The sequence below is a fragment of the Podarcis raffonei genome, chromosome 16 (genome assembly GCF_027172205.1).
Source record: "Podarcis raffonei isolate rPodRaf1 chromosome 16, rPodRaf1.pri, whole genome shotgun sequence".
NCBI lineage: Eukaryota > Metazoa > Chordata > Lepidosauria > Squamata > Lacertidae > Podarcis > Podarcis raffonei.
In genome coordinates this window covers 8,429,593-8,451,389 of record NC_070617.1, presented here as the reverse complement: position 1 = coordinate 8,451,389, position 21,797 = coordinate 8,429,593, and the positions used below count along the sequence as shown (strand labels likewise).

The 21,797-nt window shown below is 48.9% G+C and overlaps 1 protein-coding gene across 15 annotated transcripts in view; it reads right to left on the bottom strand.

Moving 5' to 3' along the window:
- The window catches only part of UBAP2L (ubiquitin associated protein 2 like), a 47,350-nt gene that overhangs the window by 21,130 nt on the left and 4,423 nt on the right, over positions 1 to 21,797 (bottom strand). For 9 of the 15 annotated variants that reach the window (XM_053368665.1, XM_053368674.1, XM_053368670.1 and 6 more), the window contains exons 2-14: positions 16,858 to 16,981; positions 15,449 to 15,526; positions 15,085 to 15,195; positions 13,352 to 13,520; positions 12,399 to 12,494; positions 11,209 to 11,254; positions 10,900 to 11,012; positions 8,634 to 8,708; positions 6,173 to 6,225; positions 5,982 to 6,067; positions 3,720 to 3,891; positions 3,323 to 3,566; positions 265 to 542 (exon numbers count right to left, since the gene is read on the bottom strand). In XM_053368665.1, coding sequence (XP_053224640.1) covers positions 265 to 542; positions 3,323 to 3,566; positions 3,720 to 3,891; positions 5,982 to 6,067; positions 6,173 to 6,225; positions 8,634 to 8,708; positions 10,900 to 11,012; positions 11,209 to 11,254; positions 12,399 to 12,494; positions 13,352 to 13,520; positions 15,085 to 15,195; positions 15,449 to 15,526; positions 16,858 to 16,941 — 1,605 coding nt within the window. In that variant the 5' untranslated portion in view covers positions 16,942 to 16,981. The remainder of the gene's footprint in view (positions 1 to 264; positions 543 to 3,322; positions 3,567 to 3,719; positions 3,892 to 5,981; positions 6,068 to 6,172; positions 6,226 to 8,633; positions 8,709 to 10,899; positions 11,013 to 11,208; positions 11,255 to 12,398; positions 12,495 to 13,351; positions 13,521 to 15,084; positions 15,196 to 15,448; positions 15,527 to 16,857; positions 16,982 to 21,797) is intronic. The other 6 variants (XM_053368672.1, XM_053368673.1, XM_053368676.1 and 3 more) reach the window with 2 other exon arrangements.

Below are 21,797 nucleotides of genomic sequence, written 5' to 3'. Positions count from 1 at the left end.
CTCACTTCTCGCAGGGAGGGAACCAGCAGAAGGCCCTGTGTCTGGGCTGAATGATGGGGGTGGAGATGCTCCTTCAGGTACACTGGGATGAGGCCATCTACAGATTCAGACCACTGGGTCCACCAAGCTCATTAGAATAGCCTCTGACGCTCCACTCCTGAGCTACGGGCCCCTTCCCGCTCACCTGCCAAGTTCATTGGGCCCTCTAGGGGGCTGCCTCAAGCCTAAGCCCCGCACCGTGCAGGATGGGAAATTCTTGCGTACCTTTGATGTCAAGGACGCTTTCTTCTTCTGCTGCTTCATCTTCTGCTGGGCTGGCTGGGGGCTGGAGGACTGGTTGTCCGAGGAGCCCGGAGACATCTGGGGGACGGGGTTGGTTTTGCTGGCCAGGGGGGACGACGGAGGCGGCGGGGCCGTGACGGACGCTGTCACCACAGGCTGCTTGTCCTGCAGGAACACTTCCATCATGGTGGAGGTGGGCGGGAAGGCCTGGCGCTTGGCAAACGGGCTGTGCACAGCGGATTCCGACGGGTTCTTCAAATCTGTGTGCCGGAGACGGAAGGAGGGTGGTCAAGCCCGGGACAGGAAACTCCTAGTTCCTCCTCCTTACAAAGCATCTGTGTATTAACCTATGAGCTTTGCCCCACCCACACCAACCTCTGGCTGCACCTGTTATTAGCATGTGGCCCCCAGATGGTTCCCTATGAAACCATGCAGCCCCAGGCTGAAAAGTTCCCCCAACCCTGGTTTTAGACGCAGCGGGATCTGCAATAAAAACCTTGTTTGTTTGATCACCACAGGCGGTCAGTCAGCTACCACAGACGCAGGACTGAATTTGCTGGTGGTGCCAAGACTTGCTATAGCATACGCTGTCCCCCCTTTATAGCTATGAGGGAGCCAGAAAGGGTCTACTGGTATGCAGCCCACACTAAGGCAGGAGGGATGTGTAGATTTAAATCAGGATTTAAAAATCAGTGAGAAAATAAAGCTCTCCATCAGTAGTACGAATCTGACCACTCAACCCATGTTGATTTAGGGTATTACTTTTACCAGGAATACTTGTTTTTATTTAAAAAATGGCTTTTTAAAAAAAAAACTACTTTCATAGCATACTTTAGCAGGCATTTCAAGGTAGTTTTTATGGTGAATTTTAACTGATCTTATACTCGGTAAGGTTTTTCTTTTCAATGTTTACATACACCCATTAGAAATTCTGAACTATTATGTAATTGTACAGATACCCGAAATAATGTTACAGAATCTATTGCTAACCGAAAAAATGTCTATGGGCTGTTTGCTGTATGCAACACTAATCCTACTCAAAGCAGACCCACTGCATAATAATGGAGATATTGGTGTGCTATTGGCCTCTTCTGCGTATGATTTTAGTTGGCTGCAATCCTAGGTTTGTAGGGAAGTGTGCAAATACTCAATTTTTCACAATGTTTTTATTTTCAAGGTACAGAAGCTAAATTTTGAGAAAACAATTGTTACAACAGTAAACAACAAATAATTTGTCCTGATGAAATTACAATTTTTTTTCATGCCAGGTATAAAGTTTCATTTGATAGTCTAAGAGATCACACTGCATTTCCCCCATGAGTGCTAGGTAGATTCCTGCCACAGTCTGAACAATTTATGTATTCAAAAAACATTTGCCATCTGTTATAAAAGAAAAGTGGATTGCGTTTGCCATTTGTCGCTCTCACCTGGCATGTTAGTTTCTCAGCCAATGCTGACTCTGTCAAACCAAGAATCAATATTCAACCCAACGCTGGCTTTCCAACACCTGGCTATCTCCATATGGGCCGCAGTCAACAGAAAGGCTAAGAGGTGATTCTTTAGGATAATCATGAGCAGGTGGGATCCTAAGCCCAAGCAGTGCTAGCGCAGGGGACATTTCAATTGTTTTGTCGTAGCGCTTCCTCAATTTACACTAGAATATGGCAATCTATTGTACACAAAAGTGCCGTGGGCAATGGGACCTAGATGTGCAAATACCAAATGAAAAATGGAATGGCTTTCTGGTCTGGGAGACCGTTGAAATCAGTTTCTGCAAAAATATTCATATTTGAGAAATGCTCATTTACACAGAAAAAAGCCTCCTTAAACTCAGTGTATTTGGTAGAGGAACTAGTTCAGTTTAGTGATAAGCAGTAGGGCTAACATGCTTCTATTCAGATTACTTAAAATGAACCAATTATTGCTTAGGACAAAAAACTTAGCACTCATAATTCTTAAAAAATATATTTTTAATCTTTTTTTTTTTTATTCCACCCTGGCCTCTTAAGGTCAGTTCAAAGGCTCTGACAAACCGTACCACCAGAGGTGCAGGGCAAGAGTGTTTTAGTGGTTAAGAGGGCCAGACTAGGACCTGGGAAAAATGAGGGTTCAAATCCCCGCTCAACCATTACACTTGCTGGCTGGGACCTTGGGCCAGTCACTGCCTCTCGGCCTCACCAACCCCACAGAGTTGTTGCGGGGATTAAATGGGGGGGACGGGACGACAGCGTGCAGCTCCTTGGAGGTAAAAGAAAGGTGGGATATAAATGTGAAATAAATAAGTGTTCTTCACAGGTTCAATTCTGGCTGCTGGAGTGGCCAGATATGGAGTTAGGTACACAATGGTACGCTGAACATAATACGTTCCGGGAGTCTGTTCGACTCCCAAAACCGTTCGAAAACGAAGGTGCGGATTCCGATTGGCTGCAGGAGCTTCCTGCACCCAAACGGAAGCTGCGTCAGACGTTCGGCTTCTGAAAAACGTCCGCAAACCGGAACACTTACTTCCGGGTTTGCGGTGTTCGGGACCTGATTTGTTCGACAACTAAGCCGTTCAAGAACAAGGTACCACTGTAGTAGAAGAAGAAGAAGAAGAAGAAGAAGAAGAAGAAGAAGAAGAAGAAGAAGAATAGTAGTAGTTTGGATTTGATATCCCGCTTTATCACTACCCGAAGGAGTCTCAAAGCGGCTAACATTCTCCTTTCCCTTCCTCCCCCACAACAAACACTCTGTGAGGTGAGTGGGGCGGAGAGACTTCAGAGAAGTGTGACTGGCCCAAGGTCACCCAGCAGCTGCATGTGGAGGAGGGGGAGACGCAAACCCGGTTCACCAGATTACGAGTCTACCGCTCTAAACCACTACACCACACTGGCACTGTACTAAGAAGCAGTTATGAACTCAACCAAAGATCCTCAAACAGATTCAGAATTTGGGGGCATTGGGTGTAGCCCTGCCAGGGCTGTAACAGTGAACTTCGCATTCCAACACTCTCCCCATTCAGAAGACCCCTCCAGCCTCCAGCTGCCCCCTTCCACCTTACCGTACTGCACAAGAGACGAGGAGTGGCTCGTGGTGCCGCTGTCCCAGGACGTGGCCGCACTGCTGCTCCCGGATGGCTGAGGATGCTGAGCTGCCAGCTGAGCCAAGGCCTGGGCGGTCTTGAACTGCTCCAGGAACTGCGAGCCGGTGGTGGTGGTGGCAGCGGAGGCGGAGACTGCGGTGCCTCCGCCGCCGCCGCTTTTGGCCTCGCCGACGTCGCTGAACCCCTTTCCCAGCATGCCGACCTGAAACGGCAGGAAGGGAAGGCCGGCTGAAGCAGGCGCATGGCGGCTTTGGCCGGGCAAAACAACACAGCTGCCCCAGATGGGGACCAGGAGGCTGAACTCTTCTAAATACGTGCACAACCGCAGGGTTCAGAGGCTTGTCCTTTTCCTTACCATGCCGTGGTGCGGGAAGGTGTTCCCCGAACTGGGCTGGGATATAGGAGCCTGCTTGGAATTGCTGAACACCAGCGGCTGGCTGAGGGCAGGTGCCTGCGAGGAATCCAGGTTGGGCGACTCGTTCTCCAGAGAAGAAGGGGTCTTTCCTAGCAGCACAGCAAGGTCAATTCTAGGAAGGAGGCAGAAGCGTCACCGTGAGCGAGGGGTTGGGTGAGTGGCCTGGCCGGCCCACCGCTGTTCCTGCACCAAAAGGGATGCCCCATGTCAGGGCTAAAGCTAACAAAATGAATTTCAATAGGATCAAATGTCAGGGCAGGAGGAACCAGCTGCATGAATGTAAGATGGGGGACACACCTGGGTTTCCAGTAGTACATGTGAAAAGGGTTTAGGGGTCTTAGTAGACCACAAACTGAGCATGAGTTAACAGCAGCAGTGCGTCCATGCATGCGCAGATTGCGACTCGCCGCTTCTGCGCATGCATGTGATGTCATTTTGCGCATCTACGCAAGTGGCGAAACCCGGAAGTAACCCTTTCGGGTACTTCCGGGTCGCCACGGGACGTAACCTGAAAGAACGTAACATGAAGCGGACATAACACGAGGTATGGCTGTATAGTGTGCAAATCCAGGAGGGTAGTAGTACTGCTCCATTCTGCCCTGGTCAGACCACACCTGGGGTTCTGTGTTCAGTTATGGGCACCACAGTTTAAGAAGGATGCTGACATGCCGGAACGTGTGCAGAGGAGGGCAATCGAGATGACGAAGGGCCTGGAAACCAAGCCTTATGAGGAACAGTTGAAGGAACTAGGTATGCCTGGAAAAGAGGAGACTGGGAGGAGATACGATAGCTATCTCTTTAAAAATCTCAAGGGCTGTCACATGCAGGATGGAGCAACCTTGTTTTCTCCTGCTCCGGAGGGTACCTGTCATGTATGATCTACAACTCCCAACTCTACAATTCTATGTGATCTGCTTGTGTACAGAATTACTGTCCAGTGTAGAATCAGGCAGGGTTGGCAGAGGATCTTGGGCATACCAGCAGGCTGCTGAGGTGGCTGAATGCATCTGATGCTGCCTGTGCCAACATGACACTCTCCAGATGTTTTGGACTACATTTCCCAGGAGCCTGTGTTAACCCAGCCATTGGCGGAGGCTACTTTAGTCTCTGATCTGGCATCCACGGTGAAATTGCTCGTGTTCAGTTTATGCTACAGTATGGTCTTGGGAAGCAAACGCACACAGAAACCAGGGCACAAAAGACCTTATACCTCAGGGAGAAAGTTGAGGGTTTTGTGTTGGGTGTGGTTTTTTTTTTTGCTTTTTCAGGCAGAGGGAAGCCTCTTCTGGGGGCCACAGAGGCAAATGTGGACAGAGCAAGGAATGTGAATTTTCCCTATGTGCAGCAGCCTAGTTTTTACACATCCCCCCTCTCTTTCTATCCTCCATCCTGGGAAGCAAAAAAAGCTTTATCAGAGCTCAAGGACACATTCCAGCCAGACAAAAAACTCCCAAGAAGAGCGCAAAGGAGGACTGTTGGTGAGGAATGTGCCTCTGGATGTTGTGCAATCTGGGGGGGTGGAAGAGTCCCAAGGGCCAGATGGAGAGGACTCAAGAACTGCATTGGTAGCAGCCAGAGCAACAATTGGTAGGAGTCAGCTTGGGGGACGGGAGCAAGAAAACCCAGAAGAGTACATGGGGCGGTGAGAGAAGCAGTAAGATTGATCTATCTGGCAAGCAGAACTGCTTCCGTTGATGGAAGGATTGTAATAGCACGCCTCTGAATTCTTCCCAGGGTGGCCTGACACAGCCCTGCCTGACCTCTGGTCATACAGTGGTACCTCGGGTTACATACGCTTCAGGTGACATACGCTTCATGTTAGAGACTCCACTAACCCAGAAATAGTACCTTGGGTTAAGAACTTTGCTTCAGGATGAGAACAGAAATTCTGCTCTGGCGGCACGGCAGCAGCAGGAGGCCCCATTAGCTAAAGTGGTGCTTCAGGTTAAGAACACTTTCAGGTTAAGTACGGACCTCTGGAACGAATTAAGTACTTAACCCGAGGTACCACTGTAATGGCCAGGGCTGAAGTGCGTTGGAGAGCCCAGCAACATCTGGAGGACTACAGGCCTGTCCGCCACATCCTGGATAGGGCAATGGTTGTATGCTTTCTTCCCCTGCTCTCTCCCCCAGCCCCGCCGCCAACAAGAAACTCATTTCTAAACTGAAACCCAGCTACTGTGGCAGGCGCAAATGGACCACCTCTGTCCAGCCGTGATGGTCACATTTTCCGCAGGCAGAGGCACAGAGGAGACGTTGGAGGCAGTGAAGATCTTGGTCTCTGAAAGCTGTGGAAGGAAAGGAGAGGCAGGAAGTTAGGGTGATCCCAAGTTAGAGAAGGCAAAGCGCACACAGAAAGCGAAGCGATGCAAGGGAAGCTGGGGTGTACCTACATCCTCATTCCAGTCCTCGGTCCCCCATTCCTCCGTCGCCGTCCTCCACGCACCTGGCAAAGAACAAAACAGAGAGGGGGTTTGGTACAAGCGGATCCTGGGTGCTTCCAAGGAAAGGGGGGTGATTTTCAAGAAGCATTGCAAGCAGCTAAGCAAGTTGGTGCCCCTCGGCCAGACAGACACAAGCTTGGGGTGGGGGGAGAGGGGAGAGGAGGAAAAATATGGGCACACCATGCAAGCTCCCCCACCCACTGAACCCCAAAGCAAAGAGGCTGGACCCTGGAATCACTGTGGGGAAAAGAGATGTCTTCCTTGACCCTGTCCTGAAACTCTCTTCCCTTAGGAACAAACGGTGATGGACAGCCCTACTGATATTCTACATGCCCCCCTGCCCAGTTCCACTGCTCTCTTGCAATCAAATGTGGCATCTCTCCACCCGCCTCCTGCCACTGCCCCTCCCCAAAGTCCTGCAAAAGCCCAATTTTCCCAGAAGATCGCCGCCACCGGGTTAGGATCCGTGCAAAATGGTCAAGTCAACGGAAGCTTTCGTTCGTGCATACGTGTGTGTTCGCACAGATTTATTTATTCAGACCATTTATAAACTGCTTAATTACAACAGTCTCTAAGCAGTGTATAAATAACTCAATACTACACGATGTTCGTGCATCCTGCAAGAGACTCGCTCAGATGTCTCCCCCTGCAAAAATTTGCTTTCAGCCCTATGAAAGCGAAGGCAGGTCTTTTACCATCTCAAAGAGGCAGGTTGGGTAAATGGTTAAGAAAAAGCTGAATCAAGCCAAGATACATTTCTTTCCCATGTTTTAAGGTTACTTTTTGTAAATAAGAAAGCCCCCTGCCACCCCTGCTGCTGTTCAGGTCACTTCCCTGTTCCTTGAAATCTTCATTTATTGACTGTGGGCATTTAAAAACTTGCATACACTCTGCTGGTTCCTGAAGGTGTGTTTTTGCTTTTTAAAAAACGCACATAGCGCCATTAGCCAAAAGTGCAAGGGAAAAGATAAGAAGACTTGAAACTGGGGGGAAAAGAAAACTCTGCAAGGCACTACAGCTGGGTGTTGGAACGGGGAGACTTGAAGCAGGGCCCCCCCAGCCACGTTTCTCAGGCATGAAGCTCGTCGAGAGACCTTGGAGCAATCCCACACTTTCTTTCTCTCAGTCTAATCCAGGTGCGTAACCCCCAGAGCCTCCCATCTCCCATCAGCTCCAGCCAGCAAGGCCAAGGCCAGATATGATGCAAGCTGGGAGTCCTGCCTCCCACGTCCCCCCACCTCCCCAATCTGCTCTGGGGTTTCTTCCAGCCCCCCCCCCAAAAGTAGAACAAGGTGGCGTGCCAGGAGAAATTCTGCTGGGCAAGCCAAGCGGTTTTACTTGACTTTCACTAGATTCAACACCCTGTCAGCATTCGCCAAATCTGCAGAAGTCTGCACATACTTGGTCCCTGGTTGGCTAGCAAACCCGACTTGTGTAGCAAGACTGCCTCCCCTTCGTAGTCCATCCCCCCCCCCACTCTGCACCCGCAAGTCAGGCTATCAGTGAGTTTTTTAGAAGCTGCAGAAGGGGATTAACTCAGGATCTCTTCATGGTCAAGGCGCAACTAACCTGTCTTCAGTGATCCCAAGTCTGCGCTCTTGCTTAAGAACATAAGAAATGGCCTCACAGGATCAGACCAAGGCCTTGCCCAACTTTCTCTGAAAGAAATCTCAGCCGCCTGCCAGCGACTGGCCAGCGATCCACCAGGAGATTGTAAGAACCCACCAGTGTTAACTACCCACCAGTTGGAACCGCAAACGAACCATCTGTAGATCTTAAGGCGTTGCAGCAGAAATTGCCTCATCATTGACTCCTCGGAAGGCCAATTAGATGGAGTGTTTAGAGGCAGTGTACCTGTGGATGCCAGATACTGGGGGACTGTCACCTTCAGTCCCACTTGTGAGAGCTCAACAGAGGCACCTAGCTGGTTCCCGCCCCCCCCAAACCCAGAAATATAGATGGACTCCTTGGTCTGAACTGACAAGGCCATTCTGAGCTTATGTCCCAAGGATACTTGGCCTTCGAATCAAGATGCAAGAGCTTTAAAGTGCCAGGAGAGGGGAACCACAACAGGGGCAGCCACAGCCGGTGGAGGGTGCAATCAAAACAGCCAGGAAAGCAAACTCATCTCCCCAACCCCACCAAACACAGGAAAACACACACATGGAAGCCCAAATCCCGCCTCCCCTTAAAAACACAGAGGTGTGGGGAAGGCGGGGTGGGGTGGGGTGGGGTGTCAGTGTTAGTAAAAGCACAGGCAAGAACGTACACATATTCATTAAATGAAACCAAACCGAGATGGAAAGAGATGGAGGAGGGCAGGGGTTGTGGAGTGGAAGGAACGAGACAATGACATATCCACAGATATATTCCAACTTATAAATAAAGAGATCCCGGGCAATTAGTGCACCTGGATTTCTCGTACCAGGAGCAGTGTCAAATTTTCGGGGATAATTTGACCCCTCACCCCTAATGTAATCAACTCCTGAAAAGAAACAGAAGAAAAAGAAAAAGAAAAAAAAGAACGGGGTAAAAACAGTGAAAACGGTTTTGTGTTCTAAGAAATGAGAAAAGCGAGGCGATTCTGCCGCTGCCGCCGCCGCCCCCTTCCCCACCCCAAGACTACTCTGCCGCCCACCATACCTGTGGATATTGTTAAAATTAAAAAAATATACTTAATACTACAAACTAATCATGGGAGTATGAAATGAGGAGTGCGTTCTGTAGACACTGTGGACAAGTAAACTCTCCTTGGGGGCCAATGAAAAGGGTCGTCCCCTTCCAGCCACAACTTTTAACAGTCCCCCTTTCTTAGCTCAGGGCACAAAGAACGGCGGGATCTACTTCCAAGAGAAAAGTTAAGACACTGCAGTTCTCTCCCCGCTTCTACATTTCTACTGCACACCCAGGTAAGGGAACCTTCCCTCAAAAACCTCAAGTGGTCTTTTTGCCCAAGCAGAAAGACATTGTTGTTTTCTTCTACGGAGGAAGGCCAGAGCTCAGAGGCAAGGTTCCAGGTTCAATCCCCAAGGGCATTTCCAGGTAGGACTGGCAGAATGGCCCCCCCTCTGCCTGAAACCAGGGGGGGGGTGTGTGCCTGCCGGTCAGTGTAGACAGTACTGAGCTAGATGGACCAGGATTTCCGAAACTTGGGTCTCCCTACTGTTTTTGAGCCACAATTCCCATCATCCCTGACCACTGATCCTGCTAGCTAGGGAAGCTGGGAGTCCAAAAACAGCTGGAGACCCAAGTTTGAGAAGCTCTGGTCTACGCCATTACAAGGCAGCTTCCTGCATTCAACACTTTAGTTCCCTGAAGTTATGCTGTTGCTGAAAGAGATGAAAAGGGTGTGCAATGGAGCGGTGGGTGGAGATTATTTTTCTTCCCTTTCTTGGGAAACCTTGATTAAAATCATAGGCTGGCGGACCCAACTCACCCCTGCCCAGTAAAGGTTAACCACCACACCCTAAAGACCAGGGGTAGCTGATGGGATGCACTCAGATGATGCTGGGACTCCCAGCTCCCATCAGCACCGGCCAGTGTGGCCAAAGCTCAGGGAAGATGGGAGCTGGGAGTCCAGCAGCTTGCAGGGTGCCACAGGCTCTCCAACCCTACACTAGGACTTGCCAGGGACACCCTCAAACTCCAATGCAATACAAAAACGGATCAGAAGCGCTTAAAGTGGATTATAACCGTGACCCAAAGCAGTTTTAAACTGAAATAAAACCAGCCATTATTTTTTTTTTACAGCATCAAGCACAAGTAAAATGGCTGGTTTTAAAGGCATGATGGGGCAACTGGATAGGCATTAAGTGGCTCTAAAGGTAAAGGTAAAGGGACCCCTGACCATTACGTCCAGTTGTGGCCGACTCTGGGGTTGCAGCGCTCATCTCGCTTTACTGGTCAAGGGAGTCCACAGTTTTTCCGGGTCATGTGGCCAGCATGACTAAGCCGCTTCTGGCGAACCAGAGCAGCGCATGGAAACGCTGTTTACCTTCCCGCCGGAGCGGTACCTATTTATCTACTTGCACTTTGACGTGCTTTCAGACTGCTAGGTTGGCAGGAGCAGGGACCGAGCAACGGGAGCTCACCCCGTCATGGGGATTCGAACCGCCGACCTTCTGATCGGCAAGTCCTAGGCTCTGTGGTTTAACCCACAGTCCACCCGTGTCCCTATGATTAAGTGGCTCTAGGTGGCATAATTGGGTGACTTCAATCACACAGGGGCATGGCTGGTCATCGCTCAGCGGCAGGGCAGGTGCTGGGAATGGTGGTTCTCTCCCCCCACCCCCAGTCTCCATTTAAAACAGTGTTTTTCAAACTTGGGTCCCCAGCTGTTGTTGGTCTACAGCCCCCATCATCCCTGATCACTGGTCCTGCTAGCTAGGGATGATGGGAGTTGGGTTCCCAGCTGTTGTTGGACTACAGGTTTGGGCAGTGTTGACATAAAGGGATCTCTGGGGAAGATGTCTACCTGCAGCATCCAGAGTGCTGTTGCCAACCAGCCTAGGCAATACTGGGATGGCTGGACCAACAGGCTGACTTGATAAAATGCAACCCTTTATGTTGAAGAAAGGCAAGCTGTATTGAAGGGGACCCACTTGCTGGCCTTTTTACTGACAGGAGCTGAACTCTGGCCCCAAACTGCGGCAGCACTATGCGCCCAGGTCACTTACTCGTGCCGTCGTCCGGCTCAAAGCTCCCGGTGTTGTTCCATGTATTGCTGTTACTGTTCCCGTAGCCTTCTTCCGTGCTCGTGGGCTCGGCATAGTCCGCGGGGTTGAAAGTTCTGGAAGACAGGGTGGGTGAGGAAAGGGGAATTTGAGCGTACATCTCAAGGGCACGTCTGTCCTGCTTTGACCCTTTAGTCTCTTCCCTCCCCCTATCCAGGCCATAGATATGTATCATCTGGTCACAGATACAAACTCTCTAGCTCTGCCCACCCCGCCCAAGAATAGAGTTAAGACGAAGGCTGCAAAGCTTACCCCATGCCTTGGGCTGAAAACCTTCCTCCCCGCCTTCCAGATCCACCTGCAACAAAAAAAAAAACAGGCAGCTTTAAACCTTACTGGACTCGGGATGCACCTCTAGGTAAACTAAACCAGGTTTTAAAAAGTCTTCTATCTTCACCCATCTCTTATTTCCCCCACCAATTTCACTCCTTTGAACTAAGGATGGGACTACAACTTCCATCATGCATCGCTGATATTGGTCGGGAATGATGTAAGTCAGCCCCCCAACAACTTGGGGGGGCGGAGACAGAGGGCCCCCAGCCTTGCCTTAAAGCAAAACAAAAATGAGCCTACTGATACAACCACCCACCTTGTAGGTACCAAATTGAGACTGAGAGCTGGACTAGTGCCAGAGTTCAAATCCACAACGAAGGTGGGAGAATGTGGGCTATTCTAGATGTGGAGAACCTGCGACCCTCCAGTTATTGGGCTCCCAACTCTGACCATCTGCAGCAGGCATGGCTGAGGGCCAGGGTTGAGGGGCACTGTGGCCCCCAGAAGGTTCCCTATGTGGGAATGAAACTTCCAGGCTGAAAAAGCTTCCCCTGCCTGGTTTCAGGTGCAGTCAGATTAGGAATCAAACACCTTGTTTGTTTGATCACCGGAGGCAGCCAGTCAGCTATCACAGCTGCAGGACTCAGTTGGCCAACGATGCCAAGACTTGCTGTAGCATACGCTGTCCCCCCTTTATAGCTATGAAGGAGCCAGAAAGGGTCTACTGGTATGCAGCCCACCGTACGGCAGGAGGGATGGATTCAAAGGCACTTTAAATCAGGATTTATTTATTCTTTGTCTGTCCTGAGTCTTGCGACGTTCGTTTGATGAGCCTGAATTCTAGTGCTAAGAGAGGAAAGCCTCTCTAGATCAACTTCCTCCACACCATACTTAATTCGATACACCACTCAATCACCTGTTTTTATGGTCTTACAAAAAGTGCATCTGATCCATCCTGTTCTCAAACGGACAAGCTAAGTAAGGGAAGCCTGAAAGTCTCACTTTCCACACTTGATTCCCAGAAACTGGTTATCAAGAGATACCCTGCCTCCGACAGTATGGGGAGAAAACAGCCACCGTGCCAAGTAGCCACTGGCAGCAGTATCCTCCATGGTAATTTCCAGTCCTCTTTATAAAAGCTATCCAGGCTGCTGAGCCGCCTCTCTCACCTCTGCCTCGCCCGCGGCCTCGTCGCCCTCTCTCTGTGCCTCTTCCAGTGGGTCCGGCTGTCTTGCCACTGTCCAGTCCATTCTCCTGGCCCCGAACTGGAAGACACAAAACCGCGCTAGTAAGTTTCCAGTGTGTTGAGTGCATTGGGGGCAGGGGCGCAAGGCTTGAGTGCTGTGCTGAATGAATTAAGGATTCTTGAGCAACCTGCAGAGAAGCTGGCAGAAGCTGAACTGGCCAAGGGTTTGCCCTGCCCACCAGGTGCACCCTCTCAGAAGTTCAACCTCTTGCCAGGGGAGAAGTGGGCGGTGACAATCCACACATGATCCCCTTCCTCTACTGCAGGAGAAGCAACCCACGCCACACGCTTCCAGTTTTCCCAGCCCTGCCCTGCAATAGGCCCGTGTCTAAATTTTACAGACTCAGTGTCCTCAATTTCCCTTGAGGGTCTTTAGAACGAACCATCTGCTTTTAAAGGAATGGAGATACGTGGTCTTCAGATGAAAATAAAATACAACCCATAGGTTGCAAAACAGATGTTGTAAAGGGGGTTGGGTGGTCTTTTTTGTTTTAAAGAAGATACAAACACCCAAACAAAACACATCTTCACAGTTGGCTTGTGAAACGGCATTTGTATAAAACAGGTCTCAATTTTAAAAAACAAAAAACCCTAAGGGCCCCGATTACCCAAAACAGCTGGATATTTGAAACATTTTGTTGACTCCCAAGCAGAGCTAACTATTAAAAAATAAAGGAAGTGTGGAGCAGGAATTCAAAATGTGACTGTTATTTTTCCAGCTCCGTACACAGCAATGCCAGGTACGACAGGGAAGACATAACTGCCCCCACGCTGCACATCTTTGGCCGTGAGGTTTTAACCATCTGCTACCTTTCCTCTCGTCTCGTTGCCCCACCCCACACCGGCAGCTATTCCGCACAAAGTCGCGACTCGTACACTCTCTTCCGCGGCTCGTCCCTCGGCCCCTTCTTGGCAATCCACCTCGTCGCCGGCTGAAGTCCCGCTCCCTCTCTCGGTTCTCTTTGCTTTCTTCGCTGGGTTCAGTCTGCCCGCTGTCTTTCTGTCCTGAAACCCCCTTCTTCTTCCCAACCATCTCCCAGGAGTGCTGCGAAGGGAGAGGCAAGATTTATTCCCACTCTCCACGCACATAACACACGTTCAATTTCACAGATGCATGCAAGAAACATTCTACAGGTTTCATTGAAGTTGGTGACTGTCATTTTATTAAAAAAAATATTCCTTTACAAAAAATATTATTTTTCAAACAGGAAAGATGCAGATATACTTGTGCTGACCACTATAAAACAGTGTACGGGGTGTGTTCATACATTTTAGATTAGCTGCAAAGATGGTATTGTAGAACCATTGTAGAACCGGTTGTTGCTTTTAAAAGTTTATAAAGTTTTATTTGGGGAAATAAAAATTTCATTGAAAAAAAGAAAGAAAAACCTGCTAGATATCGACTAGAGTTAAAATTCCAGTTCAGTTCTGGACATTTTTTGAGGGGTGGGGGGTTGGGGGGGGGCAGAAAGCATAATTGCATCAACCAGGTTTCATTTTTTCGCATTTCTAAAATGAGAATTCATAGAAGGAATCAACACTGGAGTGAAGACAGCAGAATATTTTGACAACTAGAAGCAGTATGCAGAGGGGGCCATGAATGCCAGGAGAGGAGAGGGGCAAGATCTGGGTCTGGGCCGATGAACAGGTGAGTCATCCTCAGTCTTCTCAGGTTGGGGGGTAGGAAACCTGTTTCTTCCCAAGGGCCGCATTTCCGCCTGGGGAACCTTCCAAGGGCCACATGCCAGCAGTGAGGCAAAAGTGGGTGTGCAATAAATGTACAAACACCCCCCTCTCTGTCACCCATACAGATGAGAGGCATTATCAGAGCTCAAGGACACATTCCACCCACCCACAAATGCTTGGGATGCCAAGCAGGGCTAGGGAGCGGTGTGGCCTGGGAAGTGTTCCAAGGGCTAAGCCATGGGTAAGGAAACTAAGGCCCGGGGGCCGGATCCGGCCCAATCGCCTTCTAAATCTGGCCCGCAGACAGTCCGGGAATCAGTGTGTGTTTACATAAGTAAAATGTGTGCTTTTATTTAAAATGCATCTCTGGGTTATTTGTGGGGCATAGGAATTCGTTGACCCCCCCCCAAAAAAAAAATATTCCAGCCCCCCACAAGGTCTGAGGGACAGTGTACCGTTCCCCTGCTGAAAAAGTTTGCTGACCCCTGGGCTAAGCTGAGAGGCCTGGAGTGGGGCATGCAGCCCCTTGGGCTGCTGTTCTCCCTGCCTGCCTTAGACCCACAACTTAGCTTTAATTTAAACCACAGAATCCTACACAGATTTCATAGTGCCCCATGACCTGACTTTTCAACATCTGCCCTCTGCAGATCTGCCTCACTCTGTCAGCTTTTCTCCTGGGTCTCTCTCTCCTTTCAAACTCCCATCAGCTGCAGCCAACACAGCCAGTCATGAGGGATGATGGGAATTGTAGTCTAGCACAGATAGTAGACTGTGAACTGCCTCATCTTCTGAGACATGGGGTCTATACATGGGCTGCCCTTCTCCCCTCCCCGATGCTACTCCCTTTGCCCAACACAGAATAAAAAAGGCCTTTGCAACCCGCAATGCCACTCTGCTAACCGAGCCTGCAAAGCCAGATTTACCGTGTCTGGGTTGCCTTCCAACAGCACGTTGATGGCTCTGTTGACGTCCCCATTGCAGTCGTGCAAGGCGATGACACATTCATCCTGGTTCTTGCCCGTGATGTCGATCAGCTGCCGAGGGAGAAGCAACAAAGGATAAGGCCACCCGTCGAATCGGCTGGGACCTGTCACCAGTCACGGGACTTCAAACCCCTAAACCAGAGTGCCTCCCTAAAGCTATCCAAAGCAGCCATGAGTGTGTCCATCATGTTCCTCTCTCCCAGGAGACATCAAAGACAGCTGGTAGGGCAAGGAGTTAAAAGGCACACTCTCCTTGGAGAGTTTTCCCCTTTCCTCACGTCCTCCAGCATCCCAAAAAACTTACTTGTTTCACTTTCTCCTCAAAGTCAGCATCGTTGTGGTCGGATATCATCTGTGCAAGTCGGATTTGCTCTGCAGTGGCCTGTGGAGACAGGGGCCAGAGGTGGAAGTGTTAGAATGAAACAGGGCAGAGAGACAACAAGTTAGCCCTGTAAGTGGGGCGTCTGGCCGGGAGCAGGGAAGCTGCCTGAGTAAAGAATGAGCTTGACACTGCCATTCGCTCTGCCCTCAGATCTGAATTGAGTACTTCCAAGGCCAGGCAACCACAGACATCAGCGAGGGAGGAGGGCAAAGCCACAAAGCTCCCACCATCAAGTTACGAGGGAAGAGCTGCGCAAAGCCCTGCCCTACTGGCTTAGATATTAATCACCTGCTCAGAGCTGATAGGGAGGAATTTTCTCATACAGACACAACTATATAACTACGTTATTTAGAACTGTAACTTTAAGAATTTGCACCTGAGCTTGCTTCTTCTCTCCCTAACCCTTGTCTTAAGAGATTGTAAACCCAAGGAGCAGGGACTGGTTTGTGTAAGCTGCTCTGCTTTTTGGCTAAGAAGCGGAGTACAAATACACTGGGACTAACACACTGGGACCAAGACTGAGAGGTTTTAGTCCTCAGTTAAGGGTGAGGATCCAGAGTTTAGTCTAAAGTAGGGATGAGATGTATTTAAATTCTCTCTCATCATGTCATTCAGTCGTGTTCTGATCTCTGTTAAACAAGGAGAAAGGCTTGTTGTGGTTATCAACGTAAGAGCTCAACTCCTCTATGTTTGCCTCTCTTATGAATTTGGTATTAATTTTCTATTTCTTATACATATCAATAGCACAACATGCTTCCATGGAATGCAGATTAATGGAAAAGCAGAGGTTCTGGAACAGAAAGGGATAAGATATTGTCCCCTTTTGCAATCTCTCTTCCCCTCTTTGAAAAAAACCCAAATGTTTGAAAACTGTAATAAAAATGAATGATAGGCAACTGGTTGGGCTTATCAATGGGGGAGGTTTCAAAAGCTTTTCACTGCCCAGGCAACCAGATGTTTTATCCAGATATCCCAACAGGTTCAGCGTCAGCGGCTTGGAAATTAGTCCTTTCACCTGCCACACTTATCAAGAAAGTTTGAACACTGTTTTCTCTTTTAAAAGGTAGAAGCGTAAGAAGGCTCTTCCCTTCTCCTTCCGAGTCTTCCTGTGTTTGCCCACAAAGCCAGAACTTTGCCTCAGCTCCTAAGCATGCAAGCTAAGAGCAGCCCGAAAGGGTGCGGAGGAGTTTTCCTTTGTCTCGTGGGAAAGACGTTAGGCCAGCGTGCTCTTAGTCACAACGGAAAAAGGAAAAGGTGAGGGAGCCAAGAGGACTCCTCCCCCCCCAAAGCCAACTGGTTTCCATGGACACCTTGGCCTGCTCCGCCCTCACCTGTGGCCTCTGTTTGTGCTGTGCCTGGTTCTGCGTCTGCTCCCAGCTTCCCCGGGCTCGGTTAGTGCCCACCGATGTCATCATTTACAGTATATACAAATAACAGTATTTACAAGGTAGAACTCTGTGGAGTGGAGAGAAGAAAAAAAGGTTTTTTTAAGGAAACGAGCAAGCAGATGGCCCAGCCACATTTTGCCAACACATCCCCTTTTGTGATTAACATGGAAGAACCAACTCCTGATCCCTTAAGTCAGGCATGTCCAACAGGTAGATCATGATCTACCGGTAGATCACATCCAGTGGCAGATCACTGGCTCCCCCCAAAGAAGCTCAACAACTTTGACCCGAACTGCCAGATCATTGCCAGTTTTTAACTCTGTGAGTAGATCACAGCCTCTTGGGAGTTGGCCACCCCTGCCTTAAGTCAAGGGGTCAAGAATCTTTCTCCCAGTTCTGCCCCACGTCCCGGTACAAATTGCCTTCTTAAAACCATCAGCTTGTGAGGACTCGCATGTCCCAGGTGCAGATCCACTCCTCAAATCCTTCAGACTCACACCAGTTCTCAAAGGGGAGAGTTCCAAGCTTGTTCTCAGCTTTGGGTGAAAAAGCCTTTGATAAAACCCATCTCCTCAAGGAAAGTTTCCATGACCAATGGAAAGTTACAGGTTGGTGTTGCAACAAAAAAAGAAAAGAAAAAGGGAACTTTGACAAGTTGGCATCTCAGAGCAGGGCAGCGACATTCTCCAGCTGAGCTGTATCCAGCAACCCTCAGAGCTGGTAACCAGGGAGTCATCTTCGCAAGATCAGAGGTTGAAGCAGGGTCTTTCCTCGTCCTCGGGCTCAGATTCTGGCCCCAAGACCACACCAGTTTTCAACAAGAATGAAGCCAAGCTTTATAAAGTGGCATAAATCTGCGCAGCCCTGCCTAAAAACAGTGGCACAAACACTCTGGAAATTTGCACCCTGGTAGACGCATTTAACCAAGAATGCCTACAAATGCAAGGGATCAGAGACAGCATACATTTCATAAAACCCACACCTAATAAGTTTGAGAGGAGGACCACAGCTCAGAGGCACCCGCTTCAATCCCCAGGTCATGCTGGGAAAAGGCTCCCTTGTCTGAAACCCTGGAGAGCTGCTGCCTGTCAGTGTAGACAGTATGGATCTGGATGAGCTAATGACCTGACTTCCTAAGTTCATTAGTAGGCTGTTATTCACAGTGGCCAATGCTAACCAAATCAGATACAAAGAAATCCAACTAAACGATGGGTTTGCCCCCCATGAGTTAACAAGACACTGTGGCCAGTGGGGGGACAGTGTTTTTCATCAGTCTCCCCTTCCTCCTGTTTCCAAAAAAAATGCTTGGGAGAGTAAAGAGGCCCTGGTACTCCATGGGCTGAAGCACGGCCAGATTTTGTACTAGGTGATTGCAAGGGAACAGAAACAACAGAACTAAATATTGGTGTTTTTTTCTTGCAGTACAGATGAAGGCAAGGAAACTTTTGCAGTTCAAGGGCCACATTCCCTCACAAACAACCTTCCAGGGGCCACATGTGCAGGGCCAGAGGAAGGTATGGGCAGAGCAACACATGCAACTGTTAACATTATATCAGGGAAGGGGAGACATTTTGACCCCTAGATGCTACTGAATTACAATTCCCTAACCACAGGTGTACTGACTAGGGCTGATGTGAACCGAAGTCTAACAACCTCTGGAGGGCCAAAAGCGTTATACTGTAGGCAACAGTCCAGCCACACAAGAACCAAAGATTTCTACACACCGTTCTATATTCAGCTAGGCAAGAAGCATTGCCACAGTTAAATGGTACATTCCAATCAGGGAAAATCCCTTGAACAGGGTGCAGAGCAGTGGCACAGTCTTGGAAGAGTCCCAAGGGCCACATCCATGCTCCAGGATCGAGGTTTTCCATCCCTGCAGTAGAGGGGCTGTGCTTCCAACAGAGATTGCTGGAGAGCAGGAGAGAGAGAGAAGGAAACCATTTCTCTCACACCAATGTGAGAACAATGTTCTATGGGGCCACCAGAAAGGAAAGCATGCTTGAAAAATAGGCTTTCTCCAACAATTACCTACTTTTCCTTAGGGAATTCTGGCATCTACATGCAGAATGACCACAAAAACACAGCAATTATTCCCAGGCGATGGGAGTTGTGGGCAAGCGGCTCACGTGGCTCTCGGGATCCTTAGTGGCACACACTGGGGGCACCTGAGCACAGGAGTGGCAGACAAAGTTACAAAGTGGTCTGGAACAATGGACGAAAACTCCCATTGGCAGGTCAGTGCTCCCTGTACACTCTTATCTCATGTATGAACTACAGCCACAGGCAACTGAGGACCAAGCATTATGACCTGCTTGCCCCACTGAACTGTTTGTTTGCTGCTGGACACAAGACAAGTTGCAGAGCACATACGTGCTTTGCACACACAGAAGGTCTTTGGTTCAGTCCCCAGCAAACAAGGTTTAAGGATCCCGGATAGCAGGTAGAGCCAGCCTGACCAAACTCAGATATATAAGCTAATCGCCAAATGGCGATTAAACCTAGGTTGCGGTCACCACAATGGCATGTCTAGATTTGTTGTTGTTGTTGATGATATTTTTATTTTCATTTCTATACCATTCTAGATCCTTAAGAAAAAAGTCAAAGCAACATTTGACAGCACATTAAAACATCAAATAAAACAATCCAGATTATAACAAATTCAAGCTTCAAAGAAAATATTTCCGTTCCTTTTGCAAGTGACATTTTGCTTTCCCCACATTTATTTACCTACTTAATTTATAGAGCTGCCCCGTAGCAGAAGGACTCTAGTAAGCCAGTGTGGTATAGTGGTTAGAGTATTGGACTAGTACTTTGGAGATCAGGGTTCAATCCCCACTCAGCCATAAAGCTCACTGGGTGACCTTGAGTCAGTTGCAACCTCTTAACCTACCTCACAGGGCCATTGTAGGGATTAACTGAGGAGGGAGAGGTGAACCACGGACTCCTTGGAGAAAAGGGTGGGATCTAAATGCCACAAATAAGCTCTTCTGCTTACCTGATTAAGAAAACTGGAAGGGCCAGCCAGATGGAGATGTCAGTTGCTAGCCCAGCACCCAGAGACCTCCATGTGGTTGCAATCGGACCGGCACCAGTCGCAAAACGCACCTGGCGCCTGGCTAATTTCTAGCACTGAGCTTGTCTATTAGAGGAAGTCAGGCAGCAGGCAGGAAAGGCCTTGGAGGCCTGCTGCCCTTAAGTGTGGTAGACAGACGAAAGTGGAACACTCTGTCACAAGAGACCAGGGCCCTGCGGGACTTGACATCTTTCCGCAGGGCCTGCAAGACAGAGCTGTTCCACCAGGCCTTTGGCCAGGTCACAGCCTGACCCCCCTCCTTTGGTAATCCTCACAGAACTCTAGCCCAATGGTTGCCAGTGGCTTGAATTAATTAATTTTATAATGAATGATTTTAGAATGTTGTTTATGCTGTACTTTTGTACTGTTTTATTGTTGTTAGCCGCCCTGAGCCCGGCTTCGGCTGGGGAGGGCGGGATATAAATAAAATTTGTTATTATTATTATTACTCCATATGGGAGGGTTTTGCACCACCCTGTCTTTGCCTCGAACAGTAAAATGTCTTGGTAAAGACCCCTCTCTGACCGAGACCCTGGAGAGTTGCTACCAGTCAAGAACAGACTATTCTGAACTAAATGAACCAATGGTCTGACTCGAAACAAGTCAACTTCCCTTGCAGGGAGGAAAAGCTATAGCTCAGTGAAGTGAGGTCAGGCTGCAGCTAAACAACTGCTTTTCAGCAGTGAGCTAAGCAGCTCTGCATACAGAACACAGACTTTTAACCCTCTGTTCTGCAGGATGGCTTCAGGACAGAGTGGCCCCCCTCCAAATCCTCGCAGCTTCAACAAAGTCGAAAACCTTGCTGAAGACAAACCTCTTAAGCCCAGCAGCCTGTAGTCATGGTTTGTGTTAAAATAAGCTGGCTTTTGTAGTTCAGAGTCTGTTTTACTTGAATTTTGCTTTTTAAAAAAACAAAGATGGGAGAACATTAAGAACAATTAGCATGAACCTGTTCCGCATGCAATATGTCATAACAGAGTTTTATTTTTAGACCTTTCCAAAAAGGTTGGGAACGACGTCACTGCCCAAGACCTTGGGGAGCTGCTGCCAGTCAGAGCAGCCCTGATGGATCTCAGCAAATGTCTAGCATCCATTCTAGCAGCCTACTCCACATAACCAGACAGATATGTCCCAAGACGGCCACAAAAACAGGACAGAAAAGTGAGCGCAACAGGGATCCAGAGACAGACAGATTCCAAATTAGCCATCATGGCTAACAGGCCTCTCCCTCTTCCATCAATCTGTCTCATCCCCTTCTAAAGTTATCCAAACCAGCAGCCTTCATCAAATTCTACTGTGCTGAATCCTACAAATTAATGCAGTTTCAATTAGTTAATGTATAATGAAGCTTCAAAATACTCAGATGACATTGAGGTGGCTCTCTTCCCCTACACTCCTTTTCGGTCCCTATAAATTACAAGGCCTTCCAAGGGAAGCACTGTGGGGCTATTTATGCTCAGGTCCTGACCATAAATACCTCCCTGAGTTGGCATAAAAAGGAGCCTCAGTGCACTTCCTGTATTACAACGCCAGCAGCTTCCATCTCGTGGGTGGAATAAACTTCCTGTTTATACGTGTGTAGGCCTTCGAGTCAATGACAGAAATCTATAGTTATCAATTGCTTTCATACAAGAAGTTTCATTCCCACACAAGTCTGGGGGCTTAGAGGGGTCTATTCAGGTGCCCTCAGTACCCACAGCTGGGAATTTGGAGAGAATCCAACTAGATTTCTCAGTCCCTACAGATCACTGCACCATCAAGAATAAGAGTTAAACAGCGTAATCACACCAGATTGGACACCACGGAA